The 18,518-nt window shown below is 42.6% G+C and overlaps 1 protein-coding gene across 1 annotated transcript in view; it reads left to right on the top strand.

Annotated features, from left to right (window-relative positions):
- The window catches only part of SKOR2 (SKI family transcriptional corepressor 2), a 32,973-nt gene extending 14,862 nt beyond the window's left edge, over positions 1 to 18,111 (top strand). Inside the window, exons 4-8 of the mRNA XM_034774040.1 lie at positions 1,899 to 1,964; positions 2,359 to 2,457; positions 7,448 to 7,515; positions 14,473 to 14,538; positions 17,899 to 18,111. Of these exons, the coding sequence (XP_034629931.1) occupies positions 1,899 to 1,964; positions 2,359 to 2,457; positions 7,448 to 7,515; positions 14,473 to 14,535 (296 nt within the window). The 3' untranslated portion in view covers positions 14,536 to 14,538; positions 17,899 to 18,111. The remainder of the gene's footprint in view (positions 1 to 1,898; positions 1,965 to 2,358; positions 2,458 to 7,447; positions 7,516 to 14,472; positions 14,539 to 17,898) is intronic.
- The last annotated feature ends 407 nt before the right edge of the window (positions 18,112 to 18,518 follow it).

Genomic DNA, 18,518 nt, shown 5'->3' with positions numbered 1-18,518 from the left:
TGCCTAGCTGTCTAACTCCCATGTCCACAGTCCTTCAAGCCCTCTACTCTTGGAACTGTCATTAAAGTCAAAGCAAGTTCTTCACACAGCAGTTTTGCAGAATCTGGCCTGCCCAGTGCTTGCAAAGAGCTAAATACCAATACAACAAAAGGGAATGGAAAACATGCTCCTAAGCCAATGACAGTGATGAAAATAGAAATGTGTCCTAAACAGATGAGACTGTTCTGTGTAATTTAGATTGTGCTGACCCCCAGAATGTACTAGGCCCCTTTGAAACACAAAAGAGGACACAGTCCCTCTTCTGAAGAGCATATAATCTAAAACCCAGTAATTAGCATTGCCAGTGGGAATGCATCCCCCCCCCCCGCACAAACCTCAAATCTTGTGCTAATTTAATACTCTGCCAGTTAATTCCAGAAAGAGTATTCAATCTGTTGAATTCCCATATTCATTTTAAAGTATTTATTACATTAAAGCATTCTAAATACTGACTCCCAGATTAATCTCTTTTAAAAACAAAATCTTTTTATTAAACAAAAGAAAGGGATTCCTATTTATACAAGTTTATTAACAAAGGCCAATTATCCAGTATGCTTCAAATGTATCATGTCTGCTCAGATTTATCAAGTCTATGCTATAAATTAGGGCCTAATATCAGAGTCCTCACGTAAGCAAAAAGGCTGCTTCCAAGGGAGTTTTGTCCATAGAATTGGCCTGTTTCTAGCCAGTAGGAGCAGGAAAGGGTTCTGCCGACGGACACACCTTTGTGATGGGCAAAATAAATCCAAATAATGTCCTGCCCCTCTATTGGGTCACTTTTTTTGTGGGCATCATAGATTCAGTCAGTCTTCAGGAGGGATGTGACTGAAGAGCAGGCGGTAGCTTGGGCGTTCTGTGCATAGGGAGTGGGGTGGAAGAAGGTAGGGTGATGTTTGCGGGCGAAGTGAATGAGAGAGGCATTGAGGTTGGTATCTGTGACAGTGCAGAGGTGACGCAGTAAGAGACCAGATTCAAGATGTAGGGTGAGACAGAATTATGCAGGGCCTTGACAGTGAGGACAAAAAGTTTCAATTTGATCTAGAGAATGGGGAGCCAGTTGAGCCGTGCATAGTTGGGGAGCGGGTTGACGTGGGCATATCTGGGGAAGAAATTAATGTTCGTGACCACATCTTGGATGAGTAGGAGATGGGTGATGTGGATAGCAGGGAGGCCAGAGAAGAGGGAGGTGACGTAGTCAAGGAATGGATGTAATTTCTGTAGCTAGCGAGGGAGAGAGGACGGTTTGGGACTTTGATATGTCTTGGAGGAAGGACAGCAAGATTTGGACATTGCTTTCTCTCTTATTGATGTAAATCAATAACTATTCCCCCCTCCATTTATCACATTTCCTGTCCTTAAACCTTAGCAGCAGCATGGTCTGCATATCCATCTGAACCCCACCCTGCCACTGAGTTGGGGAAGGAATGCTATCCCCGCACTCACTTAGCTCACCTATGCACCTGCTTTGACCTTCGAGGAGCACGTATGCCAAGTAGTTACCATCTGAAATTAGGAGCTAGTGTACGCTAAACAGCATGGTGATAAATTCTGTTTATAAAAAGTACTTCTAAGCAATGAAATTTTGTACAGAGCATTTCTGAAGCCTTGGACATCTATGATAACAATTAAGATCATAGAAGATATGACATCAGAAATCTGGTGGTTATGATAAGGGCCCGATTCTGCTGTCTTTGCAAAGGCAGAACTCCCTTTGATATCAATGATGGTTTGTCCTAGACTGCAGGAGTGAGCTCTGAATGCTGAAACCTTCTGTCCAGACTTTCAAAGAGGATGTAAGAACGATATCCGATAAGAAGCAATGTATACAAATCAATAACTTTTTTTCTTTCTTTATTAAGGTGAACACACACAAGAAACCAATTCACCTCATTCACTGAAGAAGGATGTAGAAAACATGGGGAAAGGTAACCACCCCCCTCCTCCCCCCCAGCTTTGATATTATTAAAATGCTCTTGGTTTTAATAGAATATAAGGATAAGAGGGAAGTATTTTTGTTCAGCACCATATTTTAAGCTTGACAAGTAGCATATGAATAATATATGGACCTTTGGGTGGATATAATTGAGATTAATGCATACATATCAATCAATACATGACACTGTAATACAATACTTTAAAATAATATATTACATTGATTTATATTCATGGATTTCTGCACAAAATCTATCCTAGATCTATACAATGTTTTTTTTAAACTACTAAAATATTTTCTTATAATAATGAATTGCCACACATAGCAGTTTGCTCAGAAGTTATTTATACAAATTAGTAAAACAGCTCTTCTTTTCTCTTTGTTAGAAGAACTTCAGAAGGTTTTGTTTGAACAAATAGATTTACGGAGGAGATTAGAACAGGAATTCCAAGTGTTGAAAGGAAACGCTTCTTTCCCAGTATTCAGTAAGACATATTTCTGTTTTCACTGTTTGTAGAATGTCATCATTATTTATTATCAATTTATAAAAGTATAGGAGTGATGTTCATAGGTGTGTTTGTCACTAGATGCCTGAGCTGGCCCCACTGAAGTCAATGGGAATTTTACCATAGATTTCAATGGCAGTAGGTCAGGCCCTTCAGGCATAAACTTAAAGTGAGATATATATTTTTGGATACGTATAAACAAGAATTTTGTCACACTGGCTTTGGTAACTTTCCTCTCCCTGTTCAAAACATGAGGGGTCCACCAAGACTTGCCCCACTATTGTATTCTGACCATAAAGCCAGCATAAGTAGCGGCACTCCATTGGAGGGGGAACCTACAGCATTAGGGCCTATGCCATATCTGTTGTCCCTGCAGCTGGCCAAAAGGGAACGGTTGGGGCTTCACTATACCCTGTAATGCCCATCTGTTGCATCAACCCCATGAGGCCTTGGTAGCCAGTGGCCTTCAGGCTTTTCTAAGTGATGGAGGGGGACTGGCCCAGCCTAAATTTGGGGCAGGCAAAGGCCACTTCTGCATTTTCCATCCTGAAGTGGGTTGCGTGTTCTTTGGCCATTGTTGAGGATCTGGGCCATTATGAGGTGATGGACTATGCCATACAAACAAAGGATTATGAGGAACGTCATAAAACCAGTATGAAATTGTCTCCCCTATGGAGGAAGACCAGTTGCTTGAGGTTTTTCAAAATAGACTAAATGAAGGAGTGGAAAATAAACTGCAAGGGAAAATCCGGCACTGGCCAGGGTCAGATTAGATGACATAATAGGCCTTTTCGGTTTCTGATTTGTATGATTCTATAGCGCTGGGCAAGCCAAGGTGCCTCTGCAGCTCTGCTTCTTGTCATGCCACACAGCCCAGCACTCAGTACTGCAGTTCAGCTCTTCCCACGTGCAGCCCACTGTGCATAAGGAGATGTCACTGTCATGCAGCTGTTCAAGCACCCAATCCTCTGCTGCCATTTGCTCCACTGAAGAGTGAAGGAGTGAGGCTCAGCGTTAAAGGTGTCCCAAAAGGGAAAAAACTAAACCATTGGTGCCCTTTTCTGCTTCTTCCTGATGTCTAAAGAAGGCCTGAAAGTTTGGTTGCATTTTTGCTTTTAAAGTCTGTTTGCTTTTAACTTTAATATCAGGTCATGTCTATGCCCCTTTTGCTGCAGGGTTCTGTGGACTGACAGAGAATTATTGAGAGTAGGACATCACAAAAGCCGAGAAGCTGAAACTTAACCAGGTGGGAGGGGAAGGGATTTTAGTCAGATGCTTGTTTTTTGTTATCACGTATCTGGCTGAAGGCACTGATGATTACTTGGGCAAAAAGCTCTAAACAATGCCATTTCTTCAGCTGCAAACCATTCCAGTTCTTTGGTCCTGCAAATAGTCCTTCCACAAAATCAATGAAGACAAGACTCGATATGCCAGATATTCCCAAGGTTTAAAAAACAAACAGAAGAACAGGCCTTTACATCACAGAGAAGGGAAAGGGGAGTACAAAAAGTATTTTCCCCACCTTTAAGTAGATAGAGTAGAATTTTACACCCCCCTTACTCCCCCTCCCCCAAAAGCATGACATCAGGGAGAATACAGAAAAGCTATGAAATGCAAGGAAGGTCTCTCTGAATGTCTCCCATCTTTAGCCTGGATATCAAAAGGATTAGTACATCTTCATAAATTAATACAAAGCAAATCCTGAAGTTATGTGGTGTATGCCATAAAATAAGGATGACCCAATATTTAGAACAAAATCAGCCATTGAGCTGGGAGCTGGGTGATTTTAAAGTAATTCATGTACACCTCTACCCTGATATAACACTGTCCTCGGGAGCCAAAAAATCTTACCGCGTTATAGGTGAAACCGTGTTATATCGAACTTGCTTTGATCCGCCAGAGTGCGCAGCCCCGCCCCTCCTGGAGCACTGCTTTACCGCGTTCTATCCGAATTCGTGTTATATCAGGTCGCATTATATCTGGGTAGAGGCGTACTTCAATTTATGTACTTGAAAGCATTTACATTCATGGGATTGTAAAAATGGCATCTTGGAATCATGCCATTCAGGTCTCCCATTTATCCTTTTGTTCTGCAGTAAAATTAATACTCCATCATTGCCATGTAAATAAACCCTGCAATTAAACCACATGAAATACAATTCATATGAAAGAAAATAATGCGTACTGCTGACCAAGGAAGTGGCATCCGTGCACACCAGCATGAAAAATAGGTGGTTTCAATACACCACAAAGCAGTGGTCAATTTTACTCTAGTTTAAAATAGAAAACAAGTACTTGTGCTATAAACACTAGATGCAAGTGACTGTAAAACCCGTTTACAGATTTAGATTTACCAAACAAACAACCCCCTCTCCCCAACATCTATAATAAAATGGGGGAACAGGCCTTTCTAAAGAAAACATGTGTAACATCCTAGCTAACGGCATCCCTCTTGACAGGTTGTTCAACACCTGAAAAAGGAGCTGCTTTTTAAGCTCAAGTGCTAGAATTTTGGGGGTTTTGGTTCTGTAGGTCCCAGGTTTGCTCCATATTGACAGCTTGTGCTGGGGCCATCACAAAAGGACCAGATAGATACATCTCATGGTAGATTGCAGATGGTCTTATTAAAAGGCAGTTGAATTGAAAATGGCAAGGAATTAAAAGTACAGAAAATGAGCACGAGAAGGAAAACGGACCTCTTTCTGAGAGCCTGATGCCTCGGGGGCAGCAGAGTTTGAAGAAAGAGCACAGAGCTGGGAACCAATCCTCTCACTGGGTGATCTTGAGCAAGTCAGACAAAGGATTGAATGGGCTATGGAGGTGAACCTACTTTCCCATCCCTAGAGCTGGCTGGGATGAAGGCATACTGGGAGGGGGGGCAATTCTGGGGAATCTTGCACCTCCCCTCGCAGTGCTGAAGCTGCTGTTGCCTCTTCTATACCTCGTCGATGGATAAGAGGCCTTTGGTTTGCAAGTCTAACAGTTCGGCACCTTCACAATCAAATGTCATTTAAAAAAAAAAAAAAAAAGAACCATTCATCTCTGCCATAGGGCAGTGAGCCAACACATGTACATGGAAGACAGCACTGTAATAGCCTGGCAAACCAACTGATTGTAAACCCGTCAGGGTGGGGCCCACGGCTTGCATGTCTGTACAGCACTGAGCAAATTGTGGGCACCATATGAATTAATAGTATTGGCACTGCCATCCAGAGCAGTGCCACCAGGTCCTCTTTAAATATTCATCTCTGTTCCCCTCGGTATTGTGGAATGTTATCATTGCCACTATAAATCCATTTCCCCAGTGAGCTTTTGTATCCATAATGTGGGGCTATACCGAAATTCCCCAGGGCAATGCCTCTGCTTCCCAGCTTAAAATGGCATTAGGTTTGGTTTGGTTTTTCACCACACTGTATAGAAAGTTCCTATCCAGTTGTCCAGTGTCAGCCCCAGGTCACCTTCAATGTTGTTGCTTTCTAAGTATTTCCCTTCTCATAAAGATCTTTATTTTAGATTGTATTTGTCCAAGCTAGAATCTCATTTTCCACCCTTATAAATTAGTGGGACACGTAGTCCAACAAAAAAAAAAAATCTTTTATCCTAGTGAGCTTTTCCTCCAAGACCTGTAGTGTGAAATGGTTATCAAGAAAGAAACCAAAGGCTGTTGCTTTATCTTAGAATCAAATAGAGGAAAGCCAGCTTGCACTGTAACCCAGCTGTCTAAGACATGTTCTGTCTCCTCAAAGATCTCTCCCTTCCAGTTACTGTATTTTAGAGAGTTCCTTGTGTTTCCTGAGTCTTCTGCTTGGGCTTTCAGTCTCCAGCCCTGCTTTATAAAGATTCAAGGCTTATCTATATAGTGATTTAGAGCATGACAACCTGGGGTGTGAATCTATAGCGCTAACCTGTGTGACAAAGTTCCTCCTCTATCTTGGTGGGTCCTGCACTTATTGGCGGATTTTCTTGCCTCAGAGATTCACCATGTGGGTTAGGGAACAGCCCAGAGACCTTTCCCTCTGGAAGAACCCACAGTCCAGGTCAATTGGGAGGTTTGGGGGGAACCCAGGCCCGCCCTCTACTCTGGGTTCCAGCCCAGGGCCCTGTGGACTGCAGCTGTCTATAGTGCCTCCTGTAACAGCTGCATGACAGCTACAACTCCCTGGGCTACTTCCCCATGGCCTCCTCCAAACACCTTCCTTAGTCTCACCACAGGACCTTCCTCCTGGTGTCTGATAACACTTGTGCTCCTCAGTCCTCCAGCAGCACACCCTCTCACTCTCAGCTCCTTGTGCCTCTTGCTCCCAGCTCCTCACACTCCCACCACAAACTGAAGTGAGCTCCTTTTAAAACCCAGGTGCCCTGATTAGCCTGCCTTAATTGATTCTAGCAGCTTCTCCTTAATTGGCTCCAGGTGTCCTAATTAGCCTGCCTGCCTTAACTGGTTCTAGCAGGTTCCTGATTACTCTAATGCAGCCCCTGCTCTGGTCACTCAGGGAACAGAAAACTACTCATCCAGTGACCAGTATATTTGCCCTCTACCAGACTCCTGTACCCCACTGGTCTGGTTCTGTCACACCTGCCATACACTAAGTGGACCCAGCTGCCATGCACTAAATGTTCTGTAGTGGTCTTAGTAAGTCAGAGTGTGCTACAGCAGGCTAATGCGCCATAGATTCTGCCGCACACTAAATCGCCACACTGAGCACTTAAGTCTTTGATGAAACAACTAAACTTGATCCTCTAGAACATTTCTGGAGTCACCCCCTTGTTCTATCCCAGATAGGAACCTTCTGACAAGATTGCCCGTCACTGGCGGCAGATAATTTTTGGACAAACGACTGTGCCGCGTTTAACAAATTCTTCAGTGGTGATTTGACTTTATTTCTACAAATTCTGTGGTACAGGTTGATGGTTTTAATTCATGCACCTCCACTCTTTTTTTTTTTTTTTTTTTCCCCAACCCACACAGATAATTTTCAAGATCAGATGAAACGGGAGCTGGCCTACAGAGAGGAAATGGTGCAGCAGTTACAAATTGTAAGTTGTCCTTCTCTACAGGAAATGTTAGGAACTATCCCTATATACTCTCTTATTTACATTGATAAATATATTCCTCAAATTTTGTTTAAGCAATACAAGTGTACTATTACCGAGCCCATATTAACTTCTACATAGTCAGGCTTGAGTGTGCAGTTCTCTCCGTTGGTTTGAAGTCTAATTACCAGGAGATTTACTTAGAGATACGGTCAGCAGGTGTGTCTGCAAGGTTCAGCTAAATAGGAACTACTTTCCATGGGTTGACTCAACAGAGAGATGTACATCTTCAGTGAAACTGAGGACTTCCCTACACCAGTCTAATGAACAGTAAGCTAATACACTGGTCTTTGCCACGAGACTGGTCTTTGCCACGAGACTTCCATTGAAGTCAGGCAGGAACATTTGTCAGACCTGTATATAATTTAGTAGCAGTAGCTGGAGATCAATGTCCCAATCTGGCAAGTGCTTTTAACTTTAAGACTCGAGTAGTTCCATTCAGTTCAATGGGACCACTCTTGGGAGTAAAATTTAAGCAAATATGTAAGCGTTTGCAGAATTGGGGCCTGTAGCAGTGTCGAAGAGGCACCAGTGCAGGGGCTCCTGCTGGTCATCTTGGGAATTAGCTCAACTCCAGTTCCGGAGCGCCCTCTGCTGGCCGGTGTCCCACCTGCCTCAGGCCCCGTGTCGCTCCCAGACCCCAATGCCCCTTTACCTCGGAGTTCTGCTCCAGCAGTACCCCCACTCTCGGGGTCTCCCCTCCCAGGGGAACCCCCACCCCTCTATCCCCGCCTTGCCTCACTGGCTACTGCCAGTCACCATCTAGCCCCCTCTCACTGGGGCAAACTGCAGTCTATAAAGGCCACTCATCATTGGCAAGGGGGTCAGACCAGCTGCCTCTGCCTAACCCCAGGCTGCACATCTGCAACCCCAGTACCTGCTTTGGCCTTTAGCATAGCCCACAGCCTGGGGATTTGCCAGGCTGGAGCTTCCCAGCTCCTCTTGTCTTTCCCCAGCCCTGCTCCATTCCCTGTACCCTGAGTTCCCAGGCAGCCAGGTCCTTCTCTCTCCACAGCTAGAGAGAGACTCTCTGCCTTCTGGCCCTGCAGCCCTTTTATAGGACCCAGCCTGGCCCTGATTGGCTGCCTCTCCGCCTTTTCCGATTGTGTCTCAGCCCCAGCTTTTAACCCTTGCTGAGCTGGAGCGGGGTGACTGCCCCATTACAGGGCCCAATTAGCTCTCTCCCCTCCCATCCCCCAGAATCCTCTTGTTTTGTCTGCACTTGCAGCAGACTACTATGGTCATTGATATGCAGCTAAATAGCATAACCTCCAAACCTCGTGGTGGGTCAAACACTTTTTTTCTGAAATCTCTTTAGTAAAATCAGAAACCGAGATAAAAATTTAAAGCTGCATTTTGCCTCCCTGTATAGTAGCCACTTAGATGGGTTCACAACAGCTTTGCCTCGACAACATATAGCTGCACCTCTGTAATGCTCATAGGTTTTGGGGAATCAGAGTTCTGAAGTTATATCCTAAACTAGTTCTCCCAGATTTTCTTCTCCAGCCAATCAACTAGGAAAATTTCCTTAATTTACAGCAAATGCAAAAATCACAAGGCTTGGTGTTTTATTGTTTTCGTGATCAGGAACAGAAATGTGATCATGGCAATTTATACCATCTTCATTTCCCAATGCCTGCTAGAAATATACTAGTAGTTGTTTAATAAATGGCTACATAGCACTTCATAGATGTATTTACAGTGACAAGCTCTAACCTGTATTTTTAAGTCCTGTGTCAAAAAACTAGGGGTCTCTTCTCCATTCACTGGGACTGCCAAAGTTCCATTATTGTTTAATTTTGTCAGAGTATTGGGGGAAGAATAACAACTTTTTAGGCCAATTTCTGATCACATCTGTGCAGCCCCATTGATATCAGCAAGGCTGCATCAGTACAATTAAGGCCAGAATATGACCCTTTGTATTTAAAGAATTAGCATAAAATAATGCAGTAAATAGCTGATGATTTCTTTAAATTCACTGCAAAAATCTTCATTAATATTTTGATTGAGAATTTAAACACACAGTCAGTACATTTGAAGTTAAGCTTCCTACAGGAACTGTAAGCCATTTGCATATGAGTGTATTCTGTATTGTTATCTATGGTTTTAATCTTTATGGGCCAAATATATCCATGGTATAACTCCATTAACTTCAGGGGATTTACATAATAAATTAATTTGGTTTAAAATATATGTACATTATGGGTACTTTGGGAATCATAATTTGAATTTCTTGATTTTTTTGTTGTGCATCCAGTGATAGCATTGCATTAATTTAGTTGTCTGCACTGAATTTCCTTTTATATTGAAACAAGAAGACTATAGAGGAGAACTATTTGTTGCCTATTCAAATAAACACACGGGCCAAATTCTGATTATATTTTATATTTAGTGTAATTGGAGTATTTTTACTAATTTATACAAATTTACCCTGTGTAATCACAGCAGAATTTGACCAACTGCATTCATTTAATGTAAGAGTCACGTAAACACACTTAACAAGTTTTATATGAATGTTCTCATGTGTATAGGGTCATGTAATGTGACTATATTATCTGTGCATGTTTATTTCAATGGGCAGAACTCCGGAGAGCATGGATATGTCTTTAGCTCCTCACCTCATGATATTAAAAGCAATTCATACCGTGCATGCACTGTATGATTTTCAGACACTTCTAACTTTGCTCATTCTAAACCAGTGGCTCTCAACCTTTCCAGACTACTGGAAGGAGTCTGATTTGTCTTGCGTACCCCCCCAGTTTCACCTCGCTTAAAAACGACTTGCTTAAAAAACCTAAAAATACAAAAATGTCTCCGCACACTATTACTGAAAAGTTGCTTGCTTTCTAATTTCTACCATGTAATTATAAATCAATTGCAATATAAATATTGTACTTACATTTCAGTGTATATTATATAGAGCAGTATGAACAAGTCATTGTCTCTATAAAATTTTCGTTTGTACTGACTTTCCTAGTGCTTTTTCTGTTGCTTGTTGTAAAAATAGGCAAATACTTAGATGAGTTGATGTACCCCATGGAAGACCTCTGCATCCCCAGGGGTATATGTACCCCTGGTTGAGAACCACTGTTCTAAACCAAAGTTGTTCAGGTCTGATCATTGCTGACTAAGCCAATGTTCATTTAGAATTTTAAAAATAAGTTGAATTTGAGTTATTCAAGTGCAAAAATAGCATTTTGGGGACAAAAAAAAATCACCATTGGGCTGAGACTAAGCATGAGAAAGTTTAGCCTGAAGCATCATTTTTGGGAAAGTTGTTGTCAAGGAGATGAATCTAATTTTCAGATGCCAATTACTCCCAAGACTTTCTAATGTAAATGACAATTGTGTCTTGATTGTTAATGTGGAAACAGGATTTGAAGCTAGTGCCTCATGTGAAGCTAATACTTAGGTTGAATGCACATTCTTTTGTCACAGTTCTTGAATTACATTGTGAAATTGCAATGCAGAACACTTGATAGATAATAAATTGCTAAACCAACAACATTAGATGAACTGGAGTGACAGGTCTCTTGAAGCCATATATTTAGTCTTGAAGTGCCCTCTGCTGTTTCCATGTGATTACTGCACTTTATGGCAGCCAGGACACTTCATAGTTTTAAAGGTTTCAGAGTAGCAGCCTTGTTAGTCTGTATCCGCAAAAAGAACAGGAGTACTTGTGGCACCGTAGAGACTAACAAATTTATTAGAGCATAAGCTTTCATGGACTACAGCCAAAGAAGTGCATCCGAAGAAGTGGGCTGTAGTCCACAAAAGCTTATGCTCTAATAAATTTGTTAGTCTCTACGGTGCCACAAGTACTCCTGTTCTTTTTTCATAGTTTTAAAGTTCTCCATTAAAAACTTCAATTAAAATAATGTTCAATCAGTACATTTAATTTTAATGTTTTTTTCCACTATGGACTTGTAAAGATTATTTTATGACTTCCTGACAGGCAGGAGCAAAATTACTAATTTCTGGAAAAATCATGGGCCAAATTCAGCGCTCAGCTACACCCTCTGCAAAGGGTACTGACTTTGGTGGGGGTAACTGCAGAATTTGGCCCAGTGTGGGGTTTTTTTACAGCAGTTTGACCCCAATGTGAGCTATAGCAACTGTCGACGAGAAAAGAGTCGATCAACAACACTATGTGCACTATAGCTAGTGGGAAATGTTCCAATCTGTTCGCTCCTTCTGTTGAGAAAAAACAGGCTATGTTTTGAAAGTCTGGCTCTTAGAAGCAACTTTTGATGTGTTTGTTAAACTACACATCTGTCTCTTTCCCTTTATGGATAGTCTTTGTGGTAGGCTGGTTGTGTTGACTAAACCAGATTCTGACTAATTTTGTGTGTCTACCCACCGGGAGCAGTTTGACTAAGCAGATTATTCCGATACAGAGTTAAAACAAGGGCACTGGACAAATGGCGATTCCAACTTTCAACCGCACAGGTAACAATTTCAAATCCGTACAGTGAACCACGTGTATTTCACGTAGGATTACCACACAATGATGGAGCCACCTTCAGCAGATGGTGCACAGAAACTCCTTTACTGTTGCTGATACCAGCGCACATTCTTGTGACGTAGGATATAAAGAACACACTGGATCTTCAGGTCCATTTGAGGCTCATTCCTGCTCTTCTGGTTATCTCTATCGTGATCACCACCGCAAAAGCATAAAAAGGGGGGACCCTGTTGTCAGAGAAGAGCATTAAACTCTGCTAGTTCCACTGCAGCTGTGGAGACTTGAAATAGAATCTTCCAGAGAGGAACGCAGAAGAAGATTTGGTACTGCCCTATAGCTGAACTCCTTCTGGAACTAAATGGGAATTTCCCTCCTGGCCTACAGCTCCATATTTTTAAAGGTAAAATGGACAGACCTACACATGTGGAGAAAAAGCCCGTCATGCCAAATATATCAGAGAAATTATTTAAGAACAGTTAACTTGTGACAATATGCACCTGTTATACTTGTGTGGTCTATAAAATCTTGGCAGAACTCCTGCATTCGTGCCAGCCATCCAAGTGGATGTTGTTTGCTGACAATTGCGTGTGTGGCCAAGATTTCGACACCTTCTGGTGAGAACACCACAGTGAAACTATTTGTAAAACACTGATTGTATTAGTGTTTGGGCGTCTCGCATTCAGTTTAACAGCATTGACTGTGAGTCACCCAAATGAGTAACCCAGTAAAATATATGTATATAATCCCTGTCCTGAAAGATTGCTAATTTACCAGCCTGTGTAAACAGGGGAAGCCTTACACTATATGCTGGAAATCACTAGGTTCACATAGTGCAGGGTCATTGGAAGGAGCAGATTCCACAAGGGAGAGCTCTCTACTGTGATCCAGGCTCTGGCAGCAGGCCTCTCCTGCTCTGAAGGGAAAGGGAGGCAGGACTAGCTATTTAAACAGCTGAGCTTTAAAAATCATGAACTTTTTAGGCCACCTCTTTCTGTTTTTCTTTCTCCCCTTTTGTCCGTGTGCACTCCCCTCTCGTGCTGTTTGCACCTGAGTGGGAGGGGAATACTTCTTGAGGGACTAGAGCTAAGAAGGCATCTCTCTGACATCTCATTGTTGTAGCTCTTGGGCACCTTCTTGTAGTGCCAGGCCACTTTCACTCAGACTGGCCTCCCTTCATTGGAGTTTCCAGGGTTAACTCTTGAGTTGTAGAAGCTCTTTTATTTAGTCTTTTCATGGGAATTACCAGGTCTCTCATTTACTCCCATATATGGTTATCAAGCACATTTGATGATGGATAACACTGAGGTATGGTAACTTACACAAGTACACTGATACCCTGAGCATAATACAGATACTCTTGGATGCTGTGGGGTTCAGCGTAATGAAAACCAGAACAGGGCTTTAAAATAATACAATTTGGGACAACGGAGAGGGGTTGATTTTAAAAAATAATTTCTTAAGCCTTCAAAACGTATGTATGTGAGTGCAAATCCCTGTCTTCTTGTGTCGAATATGCAATGAGCAAAGTGGCTCATTGACCTCTTTCATACATTTGCACAGTTAGTCAGCCCTTTTTGCTCATGCAACTTCAGGCTTTAGGCCCGACTGATCTATCTCGCTTACACTGGTTTATTTGAAGTTTCTCCTGATTTACACTGGTGTAACTGAAAGCAAAAGCAGGTCACTCATGTGCAATTACCTGTTTGTGTCCCCACACGGTACATTTTGCAATCACGACGAAGGCACTTCCGAACATCTAAGTCAGTGTCAAAAAATGGTAAATCTCAAGTAGTTTGGATTCCCAAACATGAAGAAATGTTGGGTGTGGCAGAGTTTTGCTGATTTCTATAGCCTACTGCATAAATCATTCCCAGCTGCAATATTTTCTCACGTATGTATCTCTTTTTCTATGTTCTCCCTCCATTTTTCATTAGTTACTGATTCCACTGTAGGGCCTCTTAGTGGTGTAAATAAAGGAGAAACTTATAAAGTCCAATGGGCTATGCTGATATAAATGGGTAGAGAATGAGAGCCTTACTTTTGTTTGTTCTAATTGTACAGAGGGAAATACTTCTGCCCACTTTATTACACAGCAGCTGATTTTCGCTGATAGGTTGGTTGGTTGATTTTTCTAGATTACTGCTATACGTTGCTGGTTTGTTTTTTGTTTTGTTTTTTTTAAACCCTCTCAGAACTTGTATACTACATTGGTTTGTAAGACCTGGTGTGTTGTTTTTATTTTGTCTCTGCTTCACATTTGTACCAACTGCTTAAAGATCTCCTTGCTTTATTTCAAACCATCTTGTCCTAAAATATTACAGTGAGGCAAAATAAATGAACTTCCAAGGATTCCATCGCATTGAAGGATCTGGCTTTGACACCTTATTATCCAATTCTTGGCTCACCGCAATGGCTTTGTCTCCGTGTCGTTGCAGATTCCCTATGCAGCAAGCTTGATCAGGAAAGAAAAGCTCGGCACACACCTCAGCAAAAGCTAAAAGGTGAACTTGTTAAAAGGGAATGTATTTTGGCAACTAACTCTTCGTATTTCTAATTTCTGCCATTGCAAGTATTAAGAGATTCATTGTGTGAGGCAGAAGCGATGCTACCAGTACTAGCCTGAAAGCTTTATTTTGGCTTAGTCAGTACTCTGGCCTGATGGTATCTATGGAGGGGTTCACCCGTCATGCATGTGGTACATGTCCAGGATTTGGGTTTTCCCAGGGACAGCATGCTACAAATACCAGGAAAGAGAAGGAAATGGATATAATGCTAGGGTGCACATGATCTTTAAAGACTTCCCAAACTTAGAGTTTTTTTAATAATTCATATTTTCAGTGATGTCTTGCACCTGATCATTTAATTCCACCATTTCCTCCTGATGTTGATGGCAATGTTGACCAAGTTTATGATTTTCCAAAGCTATTGCTGGGTTCTTCAGTGCTGTCTCTAATTGGCAGTCTGGTACATTCTATAGGCAGAGAAGAGAGGGATTTGGACTCAAAGGACCAGATCCTCAAAGGGACTTTGGTGCCTAAAGTCCAGATTTAGGCACTGCTGTGATCCCCAAAGCCCCACTCAGCTACCATCTAACCCTGTGGGTGCCTAAAACTCGCTCAGTTCCTACATTTTTGCTGTAAAAGGTCCTCTAGGTGCCGAAGTTTCTGCCTCTAGGCATGCACACTGCTGCTTCAGGCCAGCTCTGAGGCATCTATCTCATGCCTTAGCCCTGATGTGGTTCTCAAGCCAGGGGAAGACAGGTGTTGCTCCATCTCACCTGCAGGGCCTGAGCTGGTAGGTGTGTTCTGAGCATCTCTAATTCTACACACAATTCATGGGGGCTCCATTAGAACCTCTAGTCCAGTACTCACCCAGGATGTGGGAGATCCTGGGTCAATTCCCACATCTGGCTGCTGAGGAGACAGGATTTGGCCAGGAGTTTCCCACCTCTCAACTCTCAGGTGAATGCCATAAGCATTGGACTCTAGGATAGTCTGGTGTGGGTCTCCCTCAGTCTCTCTTGTAGAAGCTGTACTTTAAATTAAATAGTTAAATATTAATTGGGCCACAGACAGAATGAGAATCACTCTGTAGCCCACTGGGAGGGGAGAAACCACTGGTCACATTCCTTGTCCTCCTCAGGCAGATGGGAGAATCGAGTCAGCCCTCCCTCTTCCCCCCCCCCAGGTGAATATACTAGCCACTGGGCTAATGGTTATGAAATGGGATGGGAGGCCTCCTCCTCCTCCCCCCACGCCATTTGGTGGGGAAAAGGCCTAGGTGCCAGAGTCACCTGAATGCAGAAGAGGCGTTCCCGGCTGTGGATGGCAAGCAAAGAGAGGTGCCTACTTGCAGCCCAGACTTAGGCACCAGGCTCCATGAGAGGGGTGGGGCTTAGGACACATCCCTCTCACCAGCAGTTCCCATTGGCTAGCTGAGGCAGCACCCCACCTCGCATGCTGGCTTTTGAGAATCCCATTCTTTGAACCTCTCTCTTCCCCTGCGTTGTATAAGGAACTTGGGCACCTAACTCAGGCTTTGGGGATTCCAGTGATTTTTCTAGGCACCTAAGTCCCTTTGCAGACCTGGGCCAAAGGCACTGCAGGAAGAATAACATTCCCAAAGTCCTGGGAGGATGAGGCAGCTTTGGAGGTTCCATTACCAGGTGGTAGAAGCCCCTGGCATTTTTGTTTCTGTTGTTTGTCTGGCAAAGCAAAGAAGGCTGGGACGGGGAGAGAGACAAAGCATATAGACTTGGTGGTGAGTTGTCATGTCACAAACTCTGTATTGTGGCATCGCTGAATAAATCCCTCTAAAGGAATAGGGAGATTAGAAAAGAGAGAGCTTCTATTTACACACAGCGATCACGGTAATCCTCGATGGGAAGGAATTATGGAGAAAGTCTGGGGCATTTGAATAAGGTTTTGATAACATAGATTATTAAAGCTTGCCTGCGTTTTGTCGGGGGAAAAACTAATTTAAAAATAAAAAACTTAGACATAAACAGAGAGTAGCTAGACTGATAACTAACGCTCCCTGCCCCCAAACAATCGCATAGTTAGTTACACAGGTCAACATGACATTCAGATCATTCTAGTCTACTCTGTATAGGTTCTTCTACCACTCTCATTACCATACTATCTGACTGCCTTCCAATAGATTCTGTATTAAATACCAATTTAAAATACAATTAAAACATATTAATACATTTAATACTAAAAAAAAAAAATCCCTAAGGGAGAGAGGGACCTCCACTGGAGTAATTCAATAAAGTGTTGATCTAAAAGAAAACCGTTTGTCTGAGCATGGCATTAGCTCTCTAATGCTCTTGTGCTAGAGGTCAGGTTTATGCACCGCGCAGAAGCTGTTGGCACCAGTGAGATGACAGTGGCATCCCAACTAGCAATGCCTCACCTTTATGTGCAGAAAGAGCGAAGGATTGATGCCTTTCTCATGCTGTTTTTGTTTTCAGTGACATCCCTGCAGACAACAGGGATTTCTCTAAGTAGACCCTAGTGCTTTTGAAAGATTAGTGGTTACTTAAATGCTAAGCTAAATCAGCCAAGCGGAGAATCACAGCCATATTGTTAGAAGTAATTTCTGATTCTCAATGGGCCAAGCCAAAAGGAGTTGCCTCAAGAGGAAATGTGCACACACAAAATACACCGAGGGAGGTAAAGAAACTTTGCATTGCTGAGCAACCACAGGCTACTCAATTAATGCCTGATGTGTCTGATGAGAGTCGCCCTTGACGTATCATCTCTCCTTCCATTGCCAGCAGGTGTATTGTGAACGTCTAGGGGAAGAAGCTTCTTATAACAATGTACAGCCTCTTTCCGATAAACCATATAGAAGATGCTCTGTGCCTCTCAGCAAACCTTTGGGTGCTTGGCGCTGCTGCTTCCTTCAGCGGCCCTGAAGTGGGATAATGTTTGCACTCTGTCTTGTGGTGTATTGACCGAGCTTTGTTAACTCTTTGCATTTCACCTTGAATGAGAGGCTCTCAAAGTGCTTTACAAACGTTAACTAGCTAATTCTCACCAAAATGCCGGTGAGGTGGGTAACTCGTTATTTCTATCCCCGTTAACGGATGGCATTAATTGAGGCACGAGAAAGGCAGTGGTTTGCCCAAGGTCACGTAGGGAGCCAAGAATAGAATCCAGGAGTCCTGACTCCATTCCCCTCTTTTAACCGCTAGGTGGCACCCTTGATGAAGAAGTACTCTTTTACCTGTTCCATTTGAATTTACTGTTAGGAAATAAAAGGGAGACATCCATTTTGTAAAATTGAGTAAAGAAATAAAAAAAGTGCTACCACTGATAAACCCTCATGTTCACGCTCTCTCTCTCTTTTAATAACAGACGCACAGGACCCTCCGCAGCTGTTATCTTGTAAGATACAACCCACCACTCAGAAATCTGATTTACATAAAGACTGAGAAATGGAAGGGCTTGGGAATTTAAAATGCAAACAAAAAATTCAGGTTCCTGGGAGCCCAAGGACAAGTGACCTCAAAGCATCATGGACAACCATGTAAAATAGAATGTAGCAGCCATTTATTAGTAAAAACAAAAACAAAAAAAAAACAAAAAATGCCTGTCCTGGATCTTTTGGTGGTACCAAAGTTTAAGTCTCTGTGTTTTTAGAAGGACAATTGAACTTGACAGAGTCTGAGAAAATGCTTTCGAAGCACATGGAGAAGCTGCGAAAGGAACCGCTAAACCTTTCAACGCTACAAACACTGGAAGCATCTGCAAGTTCATCTTTTGCTGTTGAATAGTGATTGTTTTATGGAAAGAAATGTGTGTCTTATCAGATGGGCCGGAATCACCTTTGACTGAATGGAAGGAAAAGCATTAGCCATACACAGTGCTTTTGAAAAGCAGACTGAAAATTCTAACGCCCCCTTCCTCCCGGCCCCCCCACTCCTCTTCCTCCTCCGGTACTTTGCCTGCTGTATGAATTAAGATTGTACTCTTCT

Source organism: Trachemys scripta, chromosome 6 (genome assembly GCF_013100865.1).
Source record: "Trachemys scripta elegans isolate TJP31775 chromosome 6, CAS_Tse_1.0, whole genome shotgun sequence".
NCBI classification, from domain to species: Eukaryota; Metazoa; Chordata; order Testudines; family Emydidae; genus Trachemys; species Trachemys scripta.
The sequence above is the reverse complement of the archived record's forward strand: the minus strand, read 5'-3'. Positions and strand labels throughout refer to the sequence as shown.